This window comes from Octopus sinensis, linkage group LG7, assembly GCF_006345805.1.
Source record: "Octopus sinensis linkage group LG7, ASM634580v1, whole genome shotgun sequence".
NCBI lineage: Eukaryota > Metazoa > Mollusca > Cephalopoda > Octopoda > Octopodidae > Octopus > Octopus sinensis.
This window is the reverse complement of record NC_043003.1, coordinates 2,179,801-2,204,800: the sequence shown is the minus strand read 5'-3', so window position 1 is coordinate 2,204,800 and position 25,000 is coordinate 2,179,801. Positions and strand designations below refer to the sequence as shown.

Genomic DNA, 25,000 nt, shown 5'->3' with positions numbered 1-25,000 from the left:
TAATGAGTTTTTAACTCAAAGTTTTTGCAATTTTTATATTATCAATAAAAATTTGTTATTTCAATAACTTTCGTTAACATTTCAATTTAATGAGTTTTCTTCGTTTCCTTGCATGCTATTGACATAATCACATTGTTTTAAATATTTCATAACATAATTATTTCATCCTGTTTTGTTTTCAGTCTTATAATTAAAACCGATTAAACTTTTACATTTATAGATTTTTACAAATTTCGTTTACATTTCTACATTGTTATTCTTTGATATGATACCTTTTGACAGACCAATGCCTCTGTGTTTGTTTGTGTGTGTGTGTGCATGCATTCATAGATAGATAGATAGATCTTTTGTTGTTGTATTAATTGGTTCTAGCTGTAATTTTCCATCCTACCAGACGAGCAGTAACACGGAATTTATAGTCTTCAGACGTTAGACGCACCGAAACTGCAGTTGCAGTCTGGCCTCCATGGCTGAGGAGAGGGTTTCCATGTTTATTTGTTCTTTGTCTTTTTCCATTAATTGTTCTGATGTGACTTGACTCTGTGTGTGTGTGTGTGTGTGGTGTGTGTGTGTGTGTGTGTGTCTGTACACACATGCATACAGAAATGCATGGCTTAGTGGTTAGGATATTCTCCTCGTGATAGTAAGGTTGTGAGTTCAATTCCTGATGGCACATTATGTCCTTGAGCAAGACACGTTGCTCCCGTCCTCTCAGCTGGCAAGAAGGAGTAGTACCAGTAATTCAAAGGGCCCAGCCTTGTCACACTCTGTGTTACACTGAATCTCTTTGAGAACGATATTACGGGCACACATGTCTGTGGAGTCCTCACCACTTGCATGAGCAGGCTGTTCCATTGATCAAACCGACTGGAACGCTTGTCATAACTGGGTGCCAGTTACACACACACACACACACACACACACTCGCTCTCTCTCTCTCTCTCTCTCATCCAACTTCTCATTATTGCTTATTGAAATTTAAATTGCATGTAGACGGAAACTGCAAGAAGCCTGTCGTATATGTATATATATATATATGTGTGTGTGTGTTTGTGTGTCTGTATTTGTCCCCCTAGCATTGCTTGACAACCGATGCTGGTGTGTTTACGTCCCCGTCACTTAGCGGTTCGGCAAAAAGAGACCAATAGAATAAGTACTGGGCTTACAAAGAATAAGTCCTGGGGTCGATTTGCTCGACTAAAGGCGGTGCTCCAGCATGGCCGCAGTCAAATGACTGAAACAGGTAAAGAGTAATATGTTATCAATGTTTCATTCGGTCTCCATTCCCTGTCATGTTCTGCCTCCCCCCGCCCCTGCTCCCCCCTGTGTCCCCTAATCATTTACAAAGTTAAGAATTATCTTCAGATTTTGGGTGGTTTTTTATTTATTTATATTTTTTTTGTTCCTAAAAAATTTTTTTTAAAGACCCCCCCCCTTCTTTATAGTTTTCTTCACTGATTAAAGAGGAAATAAGAGGAATGAGTGAGAGTAGAACAATATGAAGGAGGAAACTGAGTGGTGGTGTGAGTGTGTTGAAGAGGAGGAGCAAAGGGTAGAAACGGTGGTAGGAGTAATGAAGTGAAATGGTTGTGGCAGGGTGTAATGAAAGAAGGAGGGAGAGAGAGAGAGAGAAGTAGTAATAGGAGAAAAGAGTAGGAGATAGTGTCAGCAGCTGTGTGCTGGTGAGAGAGAGAGAGGGGAGAGATAACGAGAATGAGACAAAGGGAGCGAGAGAGGGAGCAAGGGAGTGAGTGATAGAAGTCCATGGTAAGACTATGATTTATGTCAAAGGATTGACCTGAGTGAGGGTGAGTGGTGTAGTGTAAATGGGGGTGGGTGGCTGGATCTGATACCAGCAGATCTGTCATTACTGGGACATAGTGATGGTGGGAGGCGTAGTACCAGTAGAAGGGTATAGATGGTGTGGGGGGGGATACACCCTCTTTACTCTTTTACTTCTTTCAATCATTTGACTGTGGCCATGCTGGAGCACTGCCTTTAGTCGAGCAAATCGACCACAGGACTTATTCTTTGTAAGCCTAGTACTTATTCTATCAGTCTCTTTTGCTGAACCGCTAAGTTACGGGTACATAAGCACACCAACATCAGTTGTCAAGCGATGGTGGTGGGGACAAAATCCTCTCACAAAGCTTTGGTTGGCTTGAGGCTATAGTAGAAGACACTTGCCCAAGGTACCAGGCAGTGGGATTGAACCCGAGCTACTTACCACACTATATATATATATATATATATATATATATATATATATATATATATCCTTGGCATCATGTTTTTATTTTGATTAATTTACTCCACCACCTACACCACCAAACGGTATATACAGGTGCTTACAATTATCAAGTACTCACCCCGAATTTCTCTCTCTCTCTCTATATATATATAGGGATAAGCATATTCAAAGGGGTCTGTGGGAAAACTCATTTAAATAAAAGGGTTGGAAACCCCTATTACATACCATACTCCATCGTTACCCTCAAACTAACATTTTATTTCACCCAAGCTTGCACAAATGGTTGCAGATGTTACCAATAGAGTCTTTTCCGTGAATACCATGTTAGGGAAGAGAATGGAAGAGCTTGCTAGTAAAATGGCATGGGGTTGGCTTGCTCTCTGTGAAATCTCCAATTGCCTTTAGTATTGCCAGGGGAGGCATTTAAAGTAAGAAAGTCCCACTGCCACATGATGTGGTGAGATTCATTGGAACTCGTTGTCCGTAGAGTGCAGGGAATAAGGTGGACAGGAGGGAAATGGAGAGTGAGAAGAGCTGTTGAGGTGACAGAGACTGTTCTGGAAATACAGGAGGTGATCAGTGCTGTACAGAAGGTAACCTGCAGGATTGGGACTGATACAGAACAAATCAAACTAACGGTGGATTGCTTATATAACCCTGTAAATTCTTAACTGCTTGGCCCAGCCCCACCAGTTGATACAGGTTGTCTTCAGTAGTACACTGACCATATACTTTTCAATTGGTACATTTCTTTTCGTTTTCTTGGTCCAGATAAATTTTTCTTGACTTTTCATTCATTTAGTGGCTTTCAACTCTCAAATCATTTTTTTTTTTCCTCATTTCTCTTGTGTATCAAAAACAATGTTAGTCAGTTGTTACTTTCACCTGCTATTGTGAATTCTATGAAATTATGTCTGTGACATATGATGCCCCAATATTTTTGTGATGTGAGTGGAATAGGTTTTTGAAATAGATTCCATTTTATCATCATCATCATCATCACTTAACATCAATTTCCCATGCTAGCAGGAGCTGGACCATGAATAACATATTGTCAAATAACAGACTTACCTGTTGGAATTAGTATCCAAGAGTTTATGCCAGTGCCGCCTGACTGTCTCCCCAGTGGCACGTAAAAGGCACCCACTACACTCTCGGAGTGGTTGGTGTTAGGAAGGACATCCAGCTGTAGAAACCTTGCCAGATCAGATTGGAGCTTGGTGCAGCCCCCTGGCTTGCCAGTCTCCAGTCAGACCGTCCAACTCGTGCCAACATAAAGAGAATGGCCATTAAACGATGATGATGATGATTAGTAACTATTTTCATTCGATTCTAAGTTTTTAACGAACTAAATTAGTTCGATTTGTATTACTTTGGGCAGTTTGGTATGAATTAGAAATGTCATTTGCAAATTTATATAAATATTTCAGATATTCTTATATAAAAGTTCTCCCTGTGCTGCTGTTGTGGTAATCATTAAGGTCTCTATTAGGGGCAAGTAAATGTTGTGCGAAAGGTTTTTTTTAAATGTAAACCATTAGAAAATCATCTTAAAAGCAGTCGTTACAGATCTTGCTCCATTCCAAGTTTGTTCTATCAGTGTTTTTTTTCCATTTGTTTACCGCAATGTTTTTTGTTTTGTCTCATCTGAAGAATTCACGCAATGGACTTCTTGTCTAATTTTTGGTTGGTTTATTATGTTGATGTTGCTTTGAAAAGATTCATTTTAACAGTTTTAATTGCCAGCCTCTTAACTGTCTTAACCATTCCATTGTTAAAACTTTCAGCATGATAGATGTTCAAATTCTCAAGTAGAGAGTGCCTCGAATGGATGCTACAGGACCCTTGTATCAACTTGTATTCGCTTTCTAAAAATCTATTGAATTTATTTCAAGGTCACATGATGGCTCACCGTCATGTGATTGATTTGTAAAGTTTCACTTGCTGACACACTTCACTCCCAGATGTCACCTGTCTGTCTGTCTGTCTCTGTCATTACTGCTGTAAAGTCTTTGCTCCTTTGAACTAACTAGCTGCTGCATATCCTCATCACCTAGGTTTACCCATCTCATCCATCTCTCCTGCATTAACCCCCACCCACACACACATTTTTTCCTGCAAACATTGATCTACCAATAGATGTCCAGTATCTCAAAGTTAAAATAGATTGAGGACCATTCATATGTGTGTGTGTGTGTGTCTGTACTTGTGTTTGTCAATGCAGGTGATTCTGTGCAGCATATACATGTCCATCCAAGTGAATCTGTATAAATATATATCTGTGTGTGTGTTTATATAAAAGTGAGTATATAAGTATGTACATTGGTATATAAATGTGGTTGTGATACCTTTTAAGCAAAGGCTAACTGTCAGGTGGTGAATTTCTTTTCTCCGTGTAACAACATATATGCAATGGTTTGTTCAGATGTGTAGAAAACCTCTAGCCAAACAATTATTCTGTGCTGATGAAGGGAAATAGCCCAGAAATCACAATACACAGATATTGTTTTGAGCTGAGTGGGGGTGCTAGATTACTTTGTTCGAAAATGTAAGGACACAGATTGTGTCTTATAACCAGCTGGAGATAATGTCTTTTGGGGCTAAATTACAACAACATTCATCCTAAACCAGGACTGCCATGTTATGTTGGAAAATAATCTTTACTCCAAAGTACTGTTGCTGAATATCTCGTATTGTGAGTTTTAAAATTACTAATTTTCTAATGAGTAGAAAGATTTGTGCTTTAAGCGACAATGTATAAAATGGGCGAAAGAAAAGAATACGCACACCCAATGTTTAGGAGTTAGGGTTTTCGTTATGCCGAAAACAGTTGGTGTGAGTATTCTTTACCTCCACCGAGCCATGTTCTGTTCTAGACAGCATGTGCAAAATCAGGTCACTTGGGTTGAAAATTGTGTGTACACCAACATTTTGTATAAAAGAACAACACTGTATAGAAGAGTTGTGTATGGCGTTTGACTGTGGTCTCTGTAGAATGAGCCTTGTTCTGTGTAAAGCAATGTATATGACTCAGAGCAGCAGGACTTTGTCAGTGATTATGTATACCTGTTGATTATGTATACCTGTTGATACAGCAACATGCTGATAGGTTGAAAATGAACTTGATTAATTCATGTGTCGAGTGAAACGTGAGATGCGACTTCATGTTACTGCCACATCGTAAAATATTAACTCACCCTTTTTTAGGAGAGACTCATTCTTCCACCAATACTTGTTAAACTATTTCAGAATAACACTTTGTCAAATAACAGGTTTACCTTTTGGAATTAGACGCCAAGAGTTTGTGCTTCCATAACTTTGACGGCTATTTTTATGTCAATTTTAAGTATTTAACAAACTAATCCAATAGCATCTGTATTATTTTTGGCAGTTCAGTTTGAATTAGAAATAAGTCTTTTGAAATGAAAGCCTTACAAATTTCACAGGGTCTTTTCATTCTTTCCATTGAGAGAGAACAAATCTGTAACCGCAGGAATAAGAGACCAATATGATGTTGGAGTGTAGCAAGGTCCACATTTTCTGTTTCACCTCTTCTCTCCAGATCAAACGTAACACAGCAAAAAATAGCCATTTCTGACATAATTTGTAGGTCCACTGAAAGGCAGTGGGGCCATTGGCTTTACAAGAGTCAAAGGTTTTGTTTTGTGGCAGGTGAAGAATTTGTTGTGCGAGTATTTCAGTAAATATCTGCAGACCTTCTTTTACCTCGACCTCCTAAGTTTCCGGTGGTATTAAGAAACACATTTTGCTTCTCGCAGAGTTTACAACACGTTTGTGTTATGCAATTTCTCACAAACACCTCAGAATTTTATGAAATTATTAAAATTAATAAAACATAAAAATAATTTCTTTGATTTTTAGATAAATTTTTTTACTTGTCAGAATATTGCCAATTTTTGGAAATTTCCACAGGATAAAACGTTAATGATATATGGCAGGCCAAACAGTTTGACCACCACAGAATTATATTGAGCGAGGATAAGACTTTGGACAAAATGTTAAGCAGCGTTTCTTTCAACAATTTACATTCTAAGTTCAAATACCAGTGAGGTCCACTTTAACTTTCTTCCTTTCGGGGTCCAGAAAATAAGTGGCAGTCAATGTAACTAATGCCACCTATAATAGCTGGCCTTGACCAAAATTTGAAACTATTCTATTAAGCCAGGATAATTGCATTCTTTGTCCAAAGCTCCATTACATTCTCCCTACAACTCTGTGTGTATTTTTTCTTTTCTCTGTGTGCAAGGCCTTCACTTGTGAAGATAAATGACAAAAACTCATTTGGAATTAAGTCAGCTACAGTTTGCTTTCAAGTGTGACAAGGTTTTACCCCCAAAACAGAAATGCGCCATTCCAACATCTTCTCATTGAAGGGATGTTTCAGTAATACGTTGGGTTCATTGCAGTCAATCTCAGATCGATCACATTGTCTGCCATTAGAGCAAAGTGGAGGACATGTCGCCCACAGGATGTACAATTTTATGATAGGCCTCCATCATATCAAAAATTTTCTCTAAATCTGTTCATTGCAGCAAATGCCAACGAATCTCTCTCTCTCTCTCTCTCTCTCCTCTCTCTCTCTCTCTCTCTCTCTCTCTGTCAAGATTTGGTCATGAGTTACCTGACTAGAATAGTAACTTGCTTGAACACTCACATGATGCTGTTCTTGTAATCCTAGCCACATACATCCTGGTCACTTTACCACATGTGCCCTGCATCTCTAAACAGACCCCTTGTAAGCAGGTTCCATTGATCACCTGGTACCTTGCAGTAGCACAAAGTCACATTCACCACTCTTAGCAAAGGGACAGTCTTACACCTAAAAGCCTTTCCTTCTTCTTCTCCAATCAACCCTGGATATTACAATCTCTGATGATGTTACCAGATCTGCATACCAAAGACAAAGCCTCTTCTCAAGATTTCACAATTCTTCACCATTGTACCACTTCTCACTTATTTCGAGTGATGCTGTTGCTAAACATACAAATACATTCACAACTTTTAACTTGTCAAATGAAGGCCAACACAGCCGTTTGCCAAATACTCACTCACCTCTGTTGAATTACTGCTAAACCCACACTGATCCTTCTTTCTGAGTCTTCAATTACTTTTTAAGCAACCAATTCCTCCACTGCCTGCAGCCATTCATCTTCCTCCTCCTCCTTCTTCTTCTCACCCCTACACCAAACCTCCGAGATGGAACAGTCTGTCCAGTTAGGGTTCTCCTGATCTGCAAAGTTTTGGAATTCCTTCACCACTTACGTTATTTTATTCCGATGGGTTTTCATCACCACCAACTGAACATTAAGTAGTCTGCCTGACTGACATGGGAGATGGGCCCCTCAACTTTTGACGAGGTAATTAATGAAAAAGGACAAGAAAAAGCACTACAAGGTATTAATTAAAAACACACTAAGCAGCAATGATTAAATTAAAGATGTGTGCATTTATATTGGGTTGGTGCATAATTATTGCGGCTGTTTTTCAACAAATTTTATTCAACAAAAACGATAACAACATGTAACAAAACCATCTTTAAATGATTATTCTGGAGCATATTCACCATCCACTTCAATTACTGTTTCCCATTTGCTTGGCAGACCATCAGACCGTCATTTAAAGATGTTTTTGTTAAATATTGTTATTGTTTTTCTTGAATAAAATTTGTTGAAAACTAGCCACAATAATTATGCACCGACCCAATATTCAACATATTCGAATAAACCCAAATGTGGAAAAATTTTCACTGTAGTAACTCTTGGGAGAGAAATTCTTCTTTTAGATAATTGAAAATACACCATTGTGCTATGGATATCATCTCACTTATAAGACTACAGGACATGTTTCTGTGTTGTTATGCTTCATCAGCTACACACCAGATGTTTTGATTGTAGCTTACTAAGAACTGCCGTTATGTATACTACAAACAATAAATTTGCTGGTGTGTGCAAAGCTTTGTCAAGCTGGAATTAAAGACACACTAAGCTATGGGTCAGCAAACTGGGGTAAATTACCCTAAGTGAGGTAAATCTGAAATTCTTACAGGTAATGAGGACTCCTTAGACATAAGTAAAATTATATAAAAACTGTGTTCTTTGTTGTTTGTGGTTTTCTTCCTTTCGAATCAAGGGGATAACATCGGCGTAAATAAGTATATTTGGGGGTAATTGGCTAAAAAAGTTCCCTGACCTCTGCACTAAGCAGTGATGATTAAAATACAGTTGTGTACAGTACATTGAGTTTCTGTGAATGAGTTAAAATCACTGAATGTCTTGGAAGAGCAATTCTCCTTATGAAAAATGTGTGTGAAAAGACATGGAGCTGGGCTTATGTCATCTGATTGTAGGACACAAGTTTCTGCATTATTACATTTCATCAGCTGCAGACTATTATTTATATTTAGTGAGGAGTGAAGCTGAGAGAAGGTTCAGTACGATGATAGTGAGAGGGTTGAATTAGGAAGAAACATTTATATTTGAATCAATGTCATTAACAAGAAGGACCCCTACAACATAGACACCGTGTTAGTCCTATTATGAGATTTTTCGAGCAAGAATCAGTGGGATAGTGATTGCCCCAAGGGGAATCACCTAAGGGACTCAGCTACTGAGGTGATTTACAGTTGGTTAGTAGGACTATTTTTGAAAAAGACAAAGGCAGAGAAAACAGCTGATGCAAAAGTGATAATTACTGAAACACCGGGAGAGAAGTTACACCTGTAATTAACAAGATTGTGTAGGAATGTGATAACCTCCATGACTGGCGTTACAGTGTCATCAACTGATAGAAAGGTAAAAGGGATCCACTTGAAACATGGTCCTTAAACTAAGGGGTCAAGCTGTGAAAGTTTCAGTCATTGGTGCACTTGTGTAATTAATAGGACAATCAACCATTTAACGAATTCTATGAGTTGATAGTTTCTATTAAATAGTGTTCTAATTAGTGCTGAGTCCATATGGAAAGGAAACTGTGCGAAGCATAAATTTTACTAGGGATGGGAAGAGATGAGGTAAGCGTAATTCTTTGGGTGTGTAACAGTAACCCACATGAATGGTAAAGCCTAAATGAGCTGAAGAAATGACCAGGTGTTAGCTGATGTGTACGGGTGAGCTCACTACACAGGTAATACACATGTGATGTGTACAGATGAGGATTACAAAGGGGTGGGAAAGGGCTGTGAGATCTTAGGGTAACCATTGAAAAGAAAGGTCAGTGAGGGGAAGTATTTTTTCAGAATGCTGAACCCCACAAAAGATTGATAACTGACTGAGACAACTATAATCAACTTGTTCCCCACATCCAATTAATTAAGGGAGCATTTTCTTTTTCTTGCAAGTTCAGAATCTCATTAGTGCTGGTGGCACGTAAAAAGCACCTTGTACATACTGTGTACAAGGTGGTCTTTTGCTGTGGGCAAAGCTGATATTGGAGCTGCACAAAGTCCTGTGGTTTACCAGATCCTGATAAACTTCCTCTACCAGCATGGAAAACAGACATTAAATGTGGGTGCTAGTGCATGGCTGACCCATTCAATACTTAGAAATTATATTTAAATAGTTGATTTTGCATATTATGTTGCTCCCTTTTGCCATTGGGAAGTTACTCTTAGCATGCAATGAAATCCATAGTTTGACTGCAATCTTTGTAGTTTTAAGGAACAAGGACTGGTTCTTCGACTTTTTTTTTTCCAGGTAAATTTCAGACCCTTTAGTTACTGTATTTATTTTGAGATGCTCTGTGTTTCTTTCAATTAACTTTAAATATAACAAAAGAATTTAGTAAAATAACTTAGTTATCATTCAGCTAGTGTTAGGAACATAAATTGTGACTAAGGTTTGGTGGAAGATTTTAATTCAAAACTTATGAAAACAAGACATTTGTACTACAGAACCAGAGCTGGTTTCTGCTGGGTTGGTATCAAAAGGGTTAAGAATTGTTTCTCTATTATATATTTTAACCCTTTTGTTACCATATTTCTGTTGAGATGCTCTGTGTTTCTTTCAATTACTTTAAATATAACAAAGAATTTAATAAAATAACTTTGTTATCATTAAGCTAGTGTTAGGAACATAACTTGTGACTAATGTTTGGTGGAAGATTTTAATTCAAAACTTATGAAAACAAGACATTTGTACTACAGAGCCAGAGCTGGTTTCAGTCAGGTTGGTAATGAAAGGGTTTATAAAATCTCATTGTTTATGATTAAATATTGTTAGGAATTGTATTTAAAAAAATTGTTAAAATATTTTGTGTATTGTTAAAGCATAACAACTTTATTGGTGATAAATTTTAACAATGGACTCTTCTGTGGGTCCCCATAGACCATGTGGAACCTGGTTCAGAACATCGGTCTAGTTCTTGGAATATTTCATGGCTGCCTGCAATAATCTCCCTGGCATCCTGGAATCTTTGTTTTGCTACTTCAACCCCATTCTGCCCACTTTCACCACATCTCCATCTTTGGTCCAATGACAACTGAATGACTGGCAGGTCAGCATGAAATCCTTGCTCACCCCCCCCCCCACCTGCTCCTGTCTGGTTTCTTTCTTTGTAGTTGCATGGTCTGTCTGCCTGGCGCTGGTCAACACAGTCCACACTCCTAGCCTGGTCACTCAGCCTTCCTCCTCTTTTCACACTCACCACCTTTCTCCATAATGAAATTATGTTCCACTGCTTTGGTCATCTTGACACTAACATGGACTACTTTACCCCTGCCTCGCCCCCCCCCCCTCTCACACTTTCTCAACTCACATATCTCATTCTCTGCTATTATCTCCTTAGCTATTTCCTCTTCCTTTCATCTGACCTATTCACTCCTATTTTGCTTTTCTTTCTTTTTTATCACTTCACCCAGTTCAGCCATTAATTAAACACTTCTCCTTAAAGCATCTTAATAGGAAATGTCAGCTTTTTTCGCCCCCTCATCACAACTAAACTTAACTGACATCTACAGACTCTCTTGAATTTTCTAGTACAGACATTTGCATTTCTTTTATTTTGTTGTATCAAGAGAGGGTCATTACACAATAGTAAACAAACACACACACACACTGATTCTAGTTCACTTCACTTTTTGTTAGTTGGTTAACAATTTAACCAATTGATTAATTGATTGCTCAGTCAATTAATTGAGTTTGTCTTTTTGTCATCCCTCCTAACTCCTTCAAAACATGCCCTCTATGAGTCCAGATCTTCTTCAGGTCTGTCTGTCGAGTTCACATCAAGACTTTTATTTTTAATACAAATATAAAAACAGATTTTCTTCTCACCAACCATGAAATACTCCTCAATAAATATGGGGACTTCTTTTACCCAGAAATTTTGGCAGTACTAGAATAAAGTTACAATGGATAAATGGAAATGAAAAGCAAAGTATAGTATTTTAACAAGTTTACAACTTGCGGATGTAGTGAAGGTACATGGTCCAGTGGTTAGAGTGTTGAGCTTACGATCGTAAGGTTGTGAGTTCAATTCCCAGACTAGGATGTGTGTTGTGTTCTTGAGCAAGATCCTTTATTTCACGTTGCTCCAGTTCACTCAGCTGTAGAAATGAGTTGCGACGTCACAGGTGCCAAGCTGTATCGGCCTTTGACTTTCCCTTGGATAACATCAGTGGTGTGGAGAGGGGAGAATTTACAAAGCCTCTATGTGTAGGTGTAGCTGAATGGTTAACAAGTTTGCCTTTTAACCATATAGTTTCAGGGTTCAGTCCCACTGTATGACACCTTGGGCAAGTGTCTTCTACTAAAGCTCCAGCTTGACCAAATACTTGCAGATATAATATCCCTGAGATATTCTTCTATTTTTACAATAAAAATATTTTGGAAACGTTAAGTTTTATTAATAAAATTTTAGATATTTATTAGTTGATATTTTTCTATAAAATTTGTCCGGTGGCATTTTGTCCTGATACCCTACATACAAACTTACATTCTTTTATTCTTTTACTTGTTTCAGTCATTTGACTACGGCCATGCTGGAGCACCAGCTTTAGTCAAGCAAATCGACCCCAGGACTTATTCTTTGTAAGCCTAGTACTTATTCTATCGGTCTCTTTTGCCGAACCGCTAAGTTATGGAGTCGTAAACACACCAGCATCGGTTGTCAAGCAATGTTGTGGGAACAAACACTGACACACAAACATATATATATATACAACAGGCTTCTTTCAGTTTCCGTCTACTAAATCTCACAAGGCTTTGGTCGGCCCGAGGCTATTGTAGAAGACACTTGCCCAAGGTGCCATGCAGTGGGACTGAGCCCGGAATCATGTAGTTGGTAAGCAAGCTACTTACCACACAGCCTCTCCTGCATCTGGCACGTAAAAAGCACCATCCGACCGTGTCCGTTGCCAGCGCCGCCCCGACTGGCCCCCGTGCCGGTGGCACGTAAAAAGCACCATCCGATCGTGGCCGTTGCCAGCCTCGCCTGGCACCTGTGCGGGTGGCACGTAAAAGGCACCCACTACACTCACGGAGTGGTTGGCGTTAGGAAGGGCATCCAGCCATAGAAACACTGCCTGATCAGACTGGGCCTGGTGCAACCTTCTGGCTTCCCAGACCCCAGTTGAACCGTCCAACCCATGCTAGCATGGAAAGCGGACACTAAATGATGATGATGGCACCTGTGCAGGTGGCACGTAAAAAGCACCCACTACACTCACGGTGTGGTTGGCGTTAGGAAGGGCATCCAGCCGTAGAAACACTGCCAAATCTGACTGGGCCTGATGAAGCCTCCCGGCTTCACAGACCCCATTTAAACTGTCCAACCCATGCTAGCATGGAAAACGGACGCTAAATGATGATAATGATGATATATGTGTGTGTGTGTATGTAAAATTTATTTTCAAGAGATGAAATTTTTTCTATATATAGGACACATTGAAGTGCTCAGTATATTTCAGCCATAGAAAAATAGGGAAAATAACGGTGAATCAAAAGATAGGTTACTAAAATATATTCTGTTGTAAAATTATTATGTTCACAAAATCATGTACTAAAAATATATTTATATATAAATGTATAAATATGTTAATAATATCTTAAGAACATCCGATATCTAGTCCTACTTACAATAAAAACCGTATTAAAATTATATCCATACTGGTGGAGTGCAGAGAATATTGTAAATCTGTATAGACTTAATCTGTCTCTCAGTCAACACCACTGCCTTTTTCTTGTTACCTTGCACAAGTCTTGGAGGGTCCCAGGGCAACCCCACTCATTGTCTGATAGTTCCTTGACAGTTGCTCCTGGGAGACAACAGTTCTTGGTTAATCGCTCTCCCAACGTTTATAGGTTAAAGTTTGTAGAACATGCCAGAGTGTAGGTTAAAGCAATTATCTAGACCGATTATGCAGAGGCTGTTGTCCTGACACTGTCTGAGAGGCTCTGAAACAAAACATTGGTGCTGCCTGACTAAACCATTGAAAAAACATTATTAAAATCATGAAACTTTACAAGAATATGCAAATTTTTCAAATCTCAGTTACAACGTGAGCAAACCAAATAAAAATGTGAATTAATGAAATTGAATAAAAATGTTTTGTTAATCCTGGAGTCAGTCTTTTGTAGAACGACATTGAATACAACGAATCTGTGAATGAGATGAATGAATTGGCAGCTTTTGTGGAAACCAAGATATGAGAGATTAAACATATCGTAGAATAACGAGGGGGTGGGGTTAGGTTTCTGCAGATTACTGATATCTAATATCAGCAAGTGTGGAGGTGCATGGCTTAGTGGTTAGGGTGTCAGCATCATGATTGTAAGATTGTGGTTTCAATTCCTGGACCGGGTGACGCGTTGTGTTCTTGAGCAAAACACTTCATTTCACGTTGCTCCAGTCCACTCAGCTGGCAAAAATGAGTAACGCTGCGATGGACTGGCATCCCATCCAGCTGGGGTACACATATGCCGTAGAAACCAGGTCCTGGTTAGGTTTTAAAAGGGCACATTTATTTATTTTTAATATCAGCAAGTATAAATTTTGGTAAACAAAAAACCCAAAAACCCAAAAGACAAAGCAACACTTGAAGTTTCCTTTAACTCATTCCTTAGCATATTTCTGTTGGACTGTCTTTGGTTTCAGTTCATTTTGGAAACAACAAAGAATTTATAAAAATAACTTTTGTCATTTAGAGAAAAGGTTTTAATTTAGGCCATTTAAAAACTGGATTTATAGCCTAGAACCAGGGATGGTTTCAAGAGGTTGGGAATCAAAAGAGTTAAAGGGAAATTGCTATGTCAGCCGGGGTTTTGTGTCTGAGAACAAAGTCCCTCTTCAGATAAATCAGGTGATATATCTGTCTGTAGATAGTAACAGTATCGTTATTGTTTGCCCAAGTCATCCCTGATTGTGCAGTTCTATGGGGAAAAGCATTCCGGTGAAGACCACCCCATTGAGGGGAGGGGGAAGTCAATTACTTAACTGGTGTTTATTTATCCCGAAAGGACGAAATGCAAATTCCAACCACATTGGAATTTGAGATCAGGTCATAAAAGACAAACGAAATGCCACTCAGTGTTTTGTCTGGTAGGCTAATGATTCCATCAGCTTGCCATCTTACTTCTTAAAAACATAATGGTTCCAAATTTTGGCACAGGGCCGGCAGATTTTGAGGGGAGGGGCAAGTCAGTTACATTAATCCCCAGTAGTTAACTGGTACTTATTTTATCTGTCTCAAAAGGATGAAAAGCTAAGTTGACCTCAGTGGAGTTTGCAATCAGATTGTAATGACAGACAAAATGCCGCTAAGCATTTTGGTGCATTAATGATTCCGCCATCTCCAAAACAATGGTTTCATATTTTGGCACAGGGCCAGCAGGCTCTGAAAGCAACATGTCTAATCCATGGGGTCTGAAAGGGTCTCTACTTGAACTAAATCAAAGTGTCGTTTTAGCTTGGGTTTATATCTTTTATTGTTTACTTGTTTCAGTCACTGAACTAAGTCTGTGCCAGGGCACCACCTTGAAGGGGTTTGGTCAAATAAACTGACCCCAGCACTTATCTTCTAAAGTTTAGTACTTATCCTGTTGGCCTGTTTTGCCAAACCACTGTGTTGCAGGGATGTCAATAAACAAACACCAGTTGTGAGGGAGTGGGATGGCACAGAAACCTACACCCACACATAATATACATACATGTCACTGATTCCATACAGTTTCCATCAGAAGGCACTGGCTGGTCTGAGGCTATAGTAGAAGATACTTACCTAAGGTGTCACACTGCAGGATTGAACCCGGAACCATGTGGTTGGGATGCAAATGTCTTGCCACACAGCCACACCTTACCAATGGTTTCTGTCACAGAATGGAAAGTTCCAGCTATGCTCTAGATTGTGGATGGAGTGCATTTGGCAGTGATGGCAACTGAATCATTGATGTGAAAAAAGGAAAGAGTTTGTACGAAATGAGGCCATCCCAGAGGTGAGAGTTTATTGGAAGAAGAATTGGAAGCGGTTCCATTAACATGGTGTAGGGAAGGATTCAGTTGGAATAGACGCTGGTGCAATCAATTATTGATGGGCAACTCTACTCAGAGACTTTCATGGAGGTTTTATAGTGAAACGGTTTGTTAACAGGAAGAGGAATAACAACAACATCATGAATATTAAATGGGCAGATTTGCTGCACTCACAAGAGCACACACACACACACACACACATGTACTCTCTCTCTCTCTCTTGCACACACACATATGCACACAATCTTTTGCTCATACACAAATACTGTCTCCCCGTCCCTCACGCACACACTCTCTCACACATACGTGTACACTCTTTTGCTCACACACACACACATACTCTCTTACTCCCCCTCACACTCTCACACACACTTTCTCTTTTGCTCACACACGCACACATGCTCTCTCTCTCTCTCACCCCCCTCACTCATACACCCACACACCCACACTCGTACGTGCCCTATTTCCCTTCTGTCTTATCGTCTTATCAGTCTTTTGCTTGTTTCTGCTAAACCACAAAATAAACTTTGATGCTAAATGTTTCCCATCAAAATTATTGGCAAAGAACCAAAAGCTTGAAACATACCATTTTCATCAGACTAGTTGACTACAAATGACCCACATACCCTGCTGATGGCTCATCATCATCATCATTAACAGTTGTAGTAGTAGTAGTGTTACCTGGCTCAAAAAGGTTCTGGCAAACAGATGCAAAGAGAATAAAAGTACATTATTTTCATTATTTACATTTGATGGATATTTGTCATCTTGTTTGTTCTTAACACAACATTTTGGCTGATATATACCCCTCCAGCCTTTATCAGGTGTCCTGGGGAAATTTCGAACCTGGGATCTCGTTCCTAAGGTATTTTTCGATGTTTATTCAGGTCACTACCTGGAATCGAACTCGGAATCTTGGGGTTAGTAGCCCATGCTCTTAACCACTACTGAATAATAATAATAGTGATGATAATAATAATATTAATAACATTGGAAAAATACCTTAGGAATGAGAGCCCAGGTTTGAAATTTCCTCAAGACACCTGATGAAGGCTGGAGGGTATATCAGCCGAAGCATTGTGTTAACAACAAACAAGATGAGGACAAATATCCGTCAAATGTAAATAATGTAAATAATTCCTCATCTCTTTATTATAGAACTGTATTAGAGAATAAAAGGTTAAAGAAACTCCTGGCTCACTGTCTAATACATCTGATGTTGTGAACTTGGGTAGCTCTGTGTCCAGAAAAGTATGTTAGTGTGGGGTGCAGGTAGCCAGTGGTTGGGCCACATGCAGTATGTTGGTGACCCCTTGACCCTGTAGACATCTCTGTTGGATAAATAGGATTTATCCTTTCCTTGTATGTATACACACATGTACATGGTTGATATATTCGTAGACAACTTAGTTGCAATGTATAAGGATCAAAGAGAGCATCCATTTCTGTGCAGAGTATTGTTTTGATCTGTGGACCTCTGGATTCTGAGCCTGGTAACACTTCCACTGCACCACCCTGCTCAACGAATGGTTAAGCAAATCTATAATGTATTATTATTTCTTTTTATTGTCCATTTTGGGTTCCATTGCTTCTGTTACATCAGTCATCATCTTTATTTATTCATTTCTATTTATTGGACGATGTCAGATGTAGGAAACCTAACAACCACACAATCCATTCTGTTGATTTACTCAAAGGTGACATTTCATTCTACCGACATAGTTGGCAAATATGCATAGATGTATGTGTTGCTAATTTTTCTGAGTGCCACTCCATTTGCCATTTTTCAGGTCAGCCAGAAGCAAACCAATTCTGTATTTCTCAAGCACGGCATAGCAAAACAAGCTTGCCAATATAAGCTCTCTATTTAATCTCTTCTATATTTTTAATCACTCTTATCAGTTGAAATATCATTGCCTTGTTTTCTGTTGTTGTTTTTGTTTCACTACTCACAGTCATGTTTCAGTTAAGTTTTATTTATTCTAATTTTAGAAAACGTTCACCTCTTCTGAAATTCCTCTTGAAGTGGTTGATATTGATGCTAAGCTAAGAGAACTTGAACTGAAAGGTCGTCAGTTAGAAGACATGATTAGAGCAAGTGAGTTGATGCCACAATTTTCTTTTTTAATTTGCAGTTAATTGTCGAATATTTTCAAAGTCATTTATTACTTTTCATTTTATTTTTAATCATTTTTAATTCTAATCTAAAATCAATCTAAGAACATAATCTGAATTAACTCTTTGCTTGTTCAAAGCATTTCCATAATCTTATCGTAAACATCCAATTTCTAGCTCATAGAAATTAATTTGGTTTAGTTTTGGGGCAATATATGTTGGTACTTCATTAATTAGTGGGTAATATATTTCTGTTTGGCAACCTTTAATTATCTGCCAAGTATCCTGTGCATCACATATGATGCCCTGTAATATATATATATAATATATATATATATATATATATATATATATATAATACAAATAAGAAAATGGTAAAACAAATTTGTTTGTTCATCAACTTTCGCATATTATAATGTTGGATTATAAATTTACGGTAAAAATATTTCTTTACCTTCACCCGTTTAATACAATAAATGAGTTAATTGCATTGCAATTAAAAACATTTATATATTAAGAATCTGGGTAATTTACCAACAGTATATTGGATAAATGCTATCCCTTAGTGGGTTACATCCTTAACCCCTATCTTACTTTGTACTATATATATATATATATATATATATATATAGTTAAATGGAGAAAAGAAAATGGAGATAAGGAAGTTAAAAATTATTTATTGTTAACAAATTGGTCGTCTTCACTTCTTACAATCGTTTCAATTAATACTCAATGATTTAATTACAGATTTGTACATTGAATTTGCATTTATGTGACATGAGCATAATTTCATCAGAGGAAAAGATGTACCTTGAGATGTTATATGCAGAACTATCAGTTCATTTCAGCAGACTCAGAGATTAACCTATCCCCTAATTACATAAATACATATATATATATAAAATGTATATATAAATTAGTTATAATGATTCAATAGAACCTAGGCATATCACCATGCAGGATGCTAGAAATGGCTAGGTGTAACAACATATGGTAAACAACCATGAAGGTATCAGGTGTTGGTAGGATACTGTAGATATGCAAGTACCAAATCCGATACAAACTGCAGATCTGACTCTGGGGTTGGTTCCAGGTGTAGCATAGGTAAAAACAGAGAACACAAATGGAATTTAAAATTTACGACAGCTGTTTCAGTAGAATTTTATTAATGTCTTCATAGATTACATCATGACATAGAATCTGCTTTCTTCAGGTGAAAGTTTAAACAGTTAAGATGTCAAGCAGATGAATCCAACATTGGTGGATAGGTGTGCATGTGTATACACACACACACACACTAGCCTTTGTTTCAGTCATTCTGAGTAGTATAAAGCCTTCTTTTCCTAATTCTCAAGTTTCTCTGTTGGTTGGAAAACCTGGGCACTTGTATCATGTATGACACATGGATGCCAGGGGAATACACTCTGAGTATGCTAATAACTAATTGTTAGAGCACAATAGACATATGCTCTGGAATAAAAAATATCTGAAAAATCAGAGCATAATATCAATTTTTGAATGACAAAACCATCTTTAATGATTCAGTTCTATATTTAAGAGATGAGGAATTATTTACATTCGACGGATATTTGTCCTCATCTTGTTTGTTGTTATCACAACATTTTGGCTGATATACTCTCCATCCTTCATCAGGTGTCTTGGGGAAATTTCAAACCTGGGTTCCCATTCCTAAGGTATTTTTCAATGTTATTATTGTTATTATTATTATTATTCAGGTCACTGCTTGGAATCGAACTCAGCTCATGCGCTTAACCAATGTTTGATTCCAAGCAGTGACCTGAATAATAATAATAATAATAATAATAATAATACCAACAACAACAACAAAAAATACATTAGGAATGAGAACCCAGGTTCAAAATTTCTCCAAGACACCTGATGAAGGCTGGAGGATATATCAGCCAAAACGTTGTGTTAACAACAAACAAGATGAGGCAAATTCGGCAACGATTTCGCTTGTAATTCTGTGAATTCATATTTAAAATCGTTTGCACGTCAGGTACAATACTTATGGCCTTACGTTCTGAGTTCCAGTTCAGCTGAAGTCAATTTTACTTTTCATCTGTCCGGGGTTCATAAAATAAGTACCAGTCATGCACTGGGGCCAATGTAATCAACTTGCTCCCCCTCCCCCCAAAAATTACTGGCGTTGTTACCAAAATTCGAAACCAGTTCTGTGTATTCATGCATGGGAGTCCATAGACACAACATTCACGCATGCACACGCATATAAACGTCTGAATCTGTTTGTTTACAAAACACAATAACTGTTTATAACTTTTCAGTGACAGAGGAAATACAACCGATTTTAGGTACAGTTTTATTCTTCATCATGTCGTTGTTGACGTTGGTTAAACTTTAAAATTGCTTTCCCCTTTTCAGATGAAATGAGACATTAAAACAAGATGCCACAAAAACTAGGGTTGAATGGTAAATCGTTGTTTGGTATCGAGTTCTTGATTCCTTCATAATTCCCAACGTCCTTGCATGGCATGGCTCTGTGTATATTCATGTTGGAAAACGTGGACGCATGTGCGTGTCGAATAGAATAATGTTAGATATTAAATAGGTTTGCGATCTGTGTGTATAGCCGTATATCGTAAATACCACACTTAGACATCCAGACGTATGGTGCAGGTATGGTTGTGTGGTAAGAAGTTTGCTTTGCAAGCATGTGGTTTGTGTTCAATCCCATGGCGAGGCAGCTTTTCCTCTACCGTTGCCTTCATTTGACCAAAGCTTCATGAAATGTAGGAGACAAAAGCTGTGAGAAAGACCGTGTGTGTGTGTAGAGTGTAGAGATATACAGATATATATTGATAAAACAGTCAGAAGTTGGAGAAATACAATATATTTATCAATTATTACCTCTAAACATTTTCTTTCCATTTGAAAGAAATTATCAAAGAAGCTGGGCTCATTGAGTATATGGAATGAACACGTGTTAATCACAATTGTTTCTGTGCAATGGTAACAGCTGTTGGTGATTTTTTTTTTTTTTCAAATTATACTTTCTACCCAGATAATGTTAAATATACACATATATATATATATATATATATATGTATGTGTGTGTTTTATTGATAATTGGCAGAGGTTACAGAGTGATGCAGGGTCAAAAGTTTTTGTGTTAACATGAAACTCTTGGCCTTTGAGACACACAGTAACTTCAGCTGATTATTAACAAAAAATGTATATATACTCATGTTTTGAGTTCTATTTTCCTTGTTTGCATCACACACACACACACACACATATATATATATATATATATATATATAATTTGTGTTTCACCAACAGCAATACATGGTACCAGAATTTTCGGCCCTATTCGAGTATAACAAACTACCCCAAAGCGTTGTTAAAGTATCTGCATACATGAAGTCCAGATCAGTTAGTTTGTGCTGGCATCAATTAGTATTAGTTGTAATAATGAAGTCAAACCAGATAATTAAAGCATTTCAAAAATATTTTTGAAATGCTTTAACTGAAGAAGGTTTACGTAATGGACGCATTTCTTGTTATATATTACACATGACTGAAACAGGCGTATTAAATGATTTCAAAATCTCACTATTTAGTTTGACTTCATTATTACAACTATATATATATATATATATATATATAAAACTAGTAACACTTTTAAATACAATGGTAAGCTAACCATTATGCTGGAAGCCGGCTGGATAATGACAAGCTATATGGAGATCTGACTTGTACAGTGATGGTCATACATCTTATTGTACAAAGTTATATGTAAATAAATACAATCTTGCAACCAGTTCAAATATGCTTGAGGCACAGTGGAACCAATGGGAAATCCACTTACAGGATTTTATCATGGGTGAAATTTCTTACTGTAAATGCTCTGAGTCAGCTCATAGCACCCCTCTTCCCCCCCCCCCAACCAGATCAGGCTGGACCAGTCTGGTTATAGGCTGCTGTGAGCTGACTCAAGGGTATTCTACTCTTCAAGACAGCAAGCTGGCAGAAACGTTAGCACGCCGGGCGAAATGCTTAGCGGTATTTCGTCTGCCGTTACGTTCTGAGTTCAAAATCCGCCAAGGTCGACTTTGCCTTTCATCCTCTCGGGGTTGATAAATTAAGTACCAATTACGCACTGGGGTCGATATAATCAACTTAATCCGTTTGTCTGTCCTTGTTTGTCCTCTCTGTGTTTAGCCCCTTGTGGGTAGTAAAGAAATGGGTATCTACTCATATTTGTCTACAGTGAGTAAATTTTCTCCATGGCAACATACAGCGAAGGTCTTTCTTACAGGTTCAAATATGCCTGAAGCATATTTGAAATGATAAGTTTGTATTTCATGAACATCATTTCTTAATGTTGTCGCCTTATTCATACATTGGGTTTCCACAACTTCTGGTTAGTTTGTTTTATGAATATGTGTATGTATATGCATGCGTGTGAGAGCATGGGGCAAGAAAATGAATCCGTGTGCTGATCGAATATATTGCACTGGTTAATGCCACCTTAGCGATGTCCTTCATTACTGATCAGATTAATTAAAGCAAATATTGGGGCTGATAGAATTAATTAAGACTAGTCTAAAGATTAAAATACACACATATCCTAAATGTATATTTTTATGTGTATAGATCATCATCAAGTGTGTGTGTATGTATACATATATATACATATATATATTTATGTTCTTTGGTGTAGAAATCATGCCCAATATGCGCAGTCCTCTGGGTTGACCTCTGGGTTGTCACTCTTGTCAAACCATCCAACCCATGCCAGCATGGAAAACAAACTTTAAATGATGATGATGATGATGATGATGGTGGTGGGTTCCACATGAATAGCACTGGTGCTTGTGCCATGTGAAAAAGCACCTAGTACATTCTGCAAAGTGGTCGGCATTAGGAAAGGCATCCAGCTATAGAAACCGTACCAAAACAGACAATTGCAGCCTGGTGCATCTCTCTAGTTTGTCAATTCTTGTGAAACGATCCATTAGCGAAAATGGGCATTAAATGATGAGGATGATGATGATGATGATGATGATGATGATGATGGAATGCACACACATGCATAGTGCTTATTCTCGATCTAGTTTACCACTCTGCAAGCAATTAGCTGACTGCAATCAGATCCCACGCCAGACAGAGACAGTGCGGATATTGTAAAGATCATAAAAATTCTTCACGCTTAATCAAGGTTAAGAGTTCAAAATAAATGACAGAAATCTGATTAGCAGTAAATCATCTCATTAATTAAGGAATTATTAGCTATTTATAGATTTTGCTAATCAACAAAACATCTTACATAAGACGCAGGGTATATATAGAGAAAAGTTAAACAGGTGAACGTGGCTGAATGTGATTATGAGCAAAGAAGCTTAGTTGTTGTTTCGTTTTTTTTTTTGTTATTTTTTGTTTTGTTTTTATAAGAATTTATATATTTTTACCCTTGTTTTTTAATCCTGTTATTCCCATTCCTTGTTTATGCACTTGGTTTGTTATTTCCATGTTTTCTTTCACCTTGTTGCTGAAGTGTTTTATTTTATTTCTGTTTTTTTTATTTATTGGTGCATTTGGTTGTTCTAATGTAAACTGACTGCTTTTAGGTACAGTTTCAGCAAATATAGTGTTTTGCTTAATTTTCTTTTTTTTATGAGTGTTTTTTAGTTGTTTCTTAATATTATTAAAATTATTATTTCAAAAGTTTCCTAACTTGTATTATGAGCATTACTAAACCTATATATTTATGTATGTGTATATATATGTGATGTGTGTGTGTGTATATATATATATATATATATATAATATATTTATTCATTTTGTTGATTGTTTTTTTGTTTCAGTTTAAAGTTGAAATTATGTATCAGGTTTTTCATTATTTGGACATTTTAATGTTTCATAGAATTTCTACAATTTTCTGGCTGAAACTGTCAATACTGTTCTTGTTGAAGAATAATGTGTGTGTGTGTGTGTGTGTACATTTGTGTGTATGTATTTATGTGTGTGTCTGTGTATGTGTGTCTATATATATATATATATATATATAATCACAAAACGGAAGATCTAATTCATTGAAGATTGGGTTGGTAACCATCCGCACCAGATCCCTTTCTTCATTCTTACCGAGACCCATCTTGGCAACTCCCACTTGGAAGCCAAAATGAAAGTGAGGAATTTCACAACCATCCGTGCGGATCGAGTCAACAGAAGGAAGGGTGGAAACTGCCATTTTCCTGCAGGATTCCTTTTTGGCAGATGGGAATATGACATTCTCCAGTGGCTACTGTGAATCGATCACCGTTCACAACAAAACCAATGACCTGGTAGTCGTTGGGCAGTTTAGGCCACCTCAAACACCCATACCACGCTTTAATGAATGCCTCAGCATTAAATGCTTTACTCAACAGTGCCATTCTAGTAACATAATTATTATGTGTGTGTATATATATATGTTTGTAACTTTGATAGGTTTCGGCCAGTATAGGCCCAGGCCATGTCTAACTCAGTAGCACCACCTGGTGAAGTTTTTTAGTCATATATGGGGCTCCATGGCCCACTCTAGCAAAGAGTTATTATTGTTGGAGACATACCCGGGTGTGTGAGGTTGGTCCGGGATTTTTGGAAGAAATTTGTCCAGTGAACATTTGAACTTTATGGGATCCATTTCCGTTTTGACGTATTTTGCTATTGTATAAGAGAGAGCTGGACTGGTTGAGGTAAAGCAATTGTGACGTAATGTTGCTATGCGTACCGAGTTAGATTTTTATAGTGGGCGGATAGCACGGGGGCCAAGTCTTGGATGGATTTTAAAATTGATGCCAACATCATTTGTGCAATATTGATGGAATATTTTCCACATCACACAAATGACGTAGCGCTTGCGGCGGTGTTGGAGAAAGTAGACGTTTGCGTTTTTTTAGTCAATCCCAATAGTCAATGCCTCTCATGCCGTCTATCTTTCTTGTTATTGACCTCTGGAGTGCTTCTACTTTTATAAGGAGTTGCTTCGTATGGGAGACCACAGTGGGCAACAGTACTCAAGGTGGGTCTGGCAAAAGTAGAGTAGAGAAGGATGATGGTGTAGGCATCTCTAGACTGAAAAGTTCTCAGAATCCAGGAGCACATCTGGCTGTTTACGTAGGT

At 37.8% G+C, this 25,000-nt stretch overlaps 1 protein-coding gene across 5 annotated transcripts in view; it reads left to right on the top strand.

Moving 5' to 3' along the window:
* LOC115214092 (MICAL-like protein 2) overlaps window positions 1–25,000 on the top strand; it is a 112,128-nt gene that overhangs the window by 49,765 nt on the left and 37,363 nt on the right. For 4 of the 5 annotated variants that reach the window (XM_036504450.1, XM_036504449.1, XM_036504452.1 and 1 more), the window contains one exon: window positions 17,729–17,834. In XM_036504450.1, coding sequence (XP_036360343.1) covers window positions 17,729–17,834 — 106 coding nt within the window. Of the gene's footprint in view, window positions 1–17,728; window positions 17,835–20,254; window positions 20,303–25,000 lie in introns of all 5 variants that reach the window. The other variant, XM_036504453.1, reaches the window with a different exon arrangement.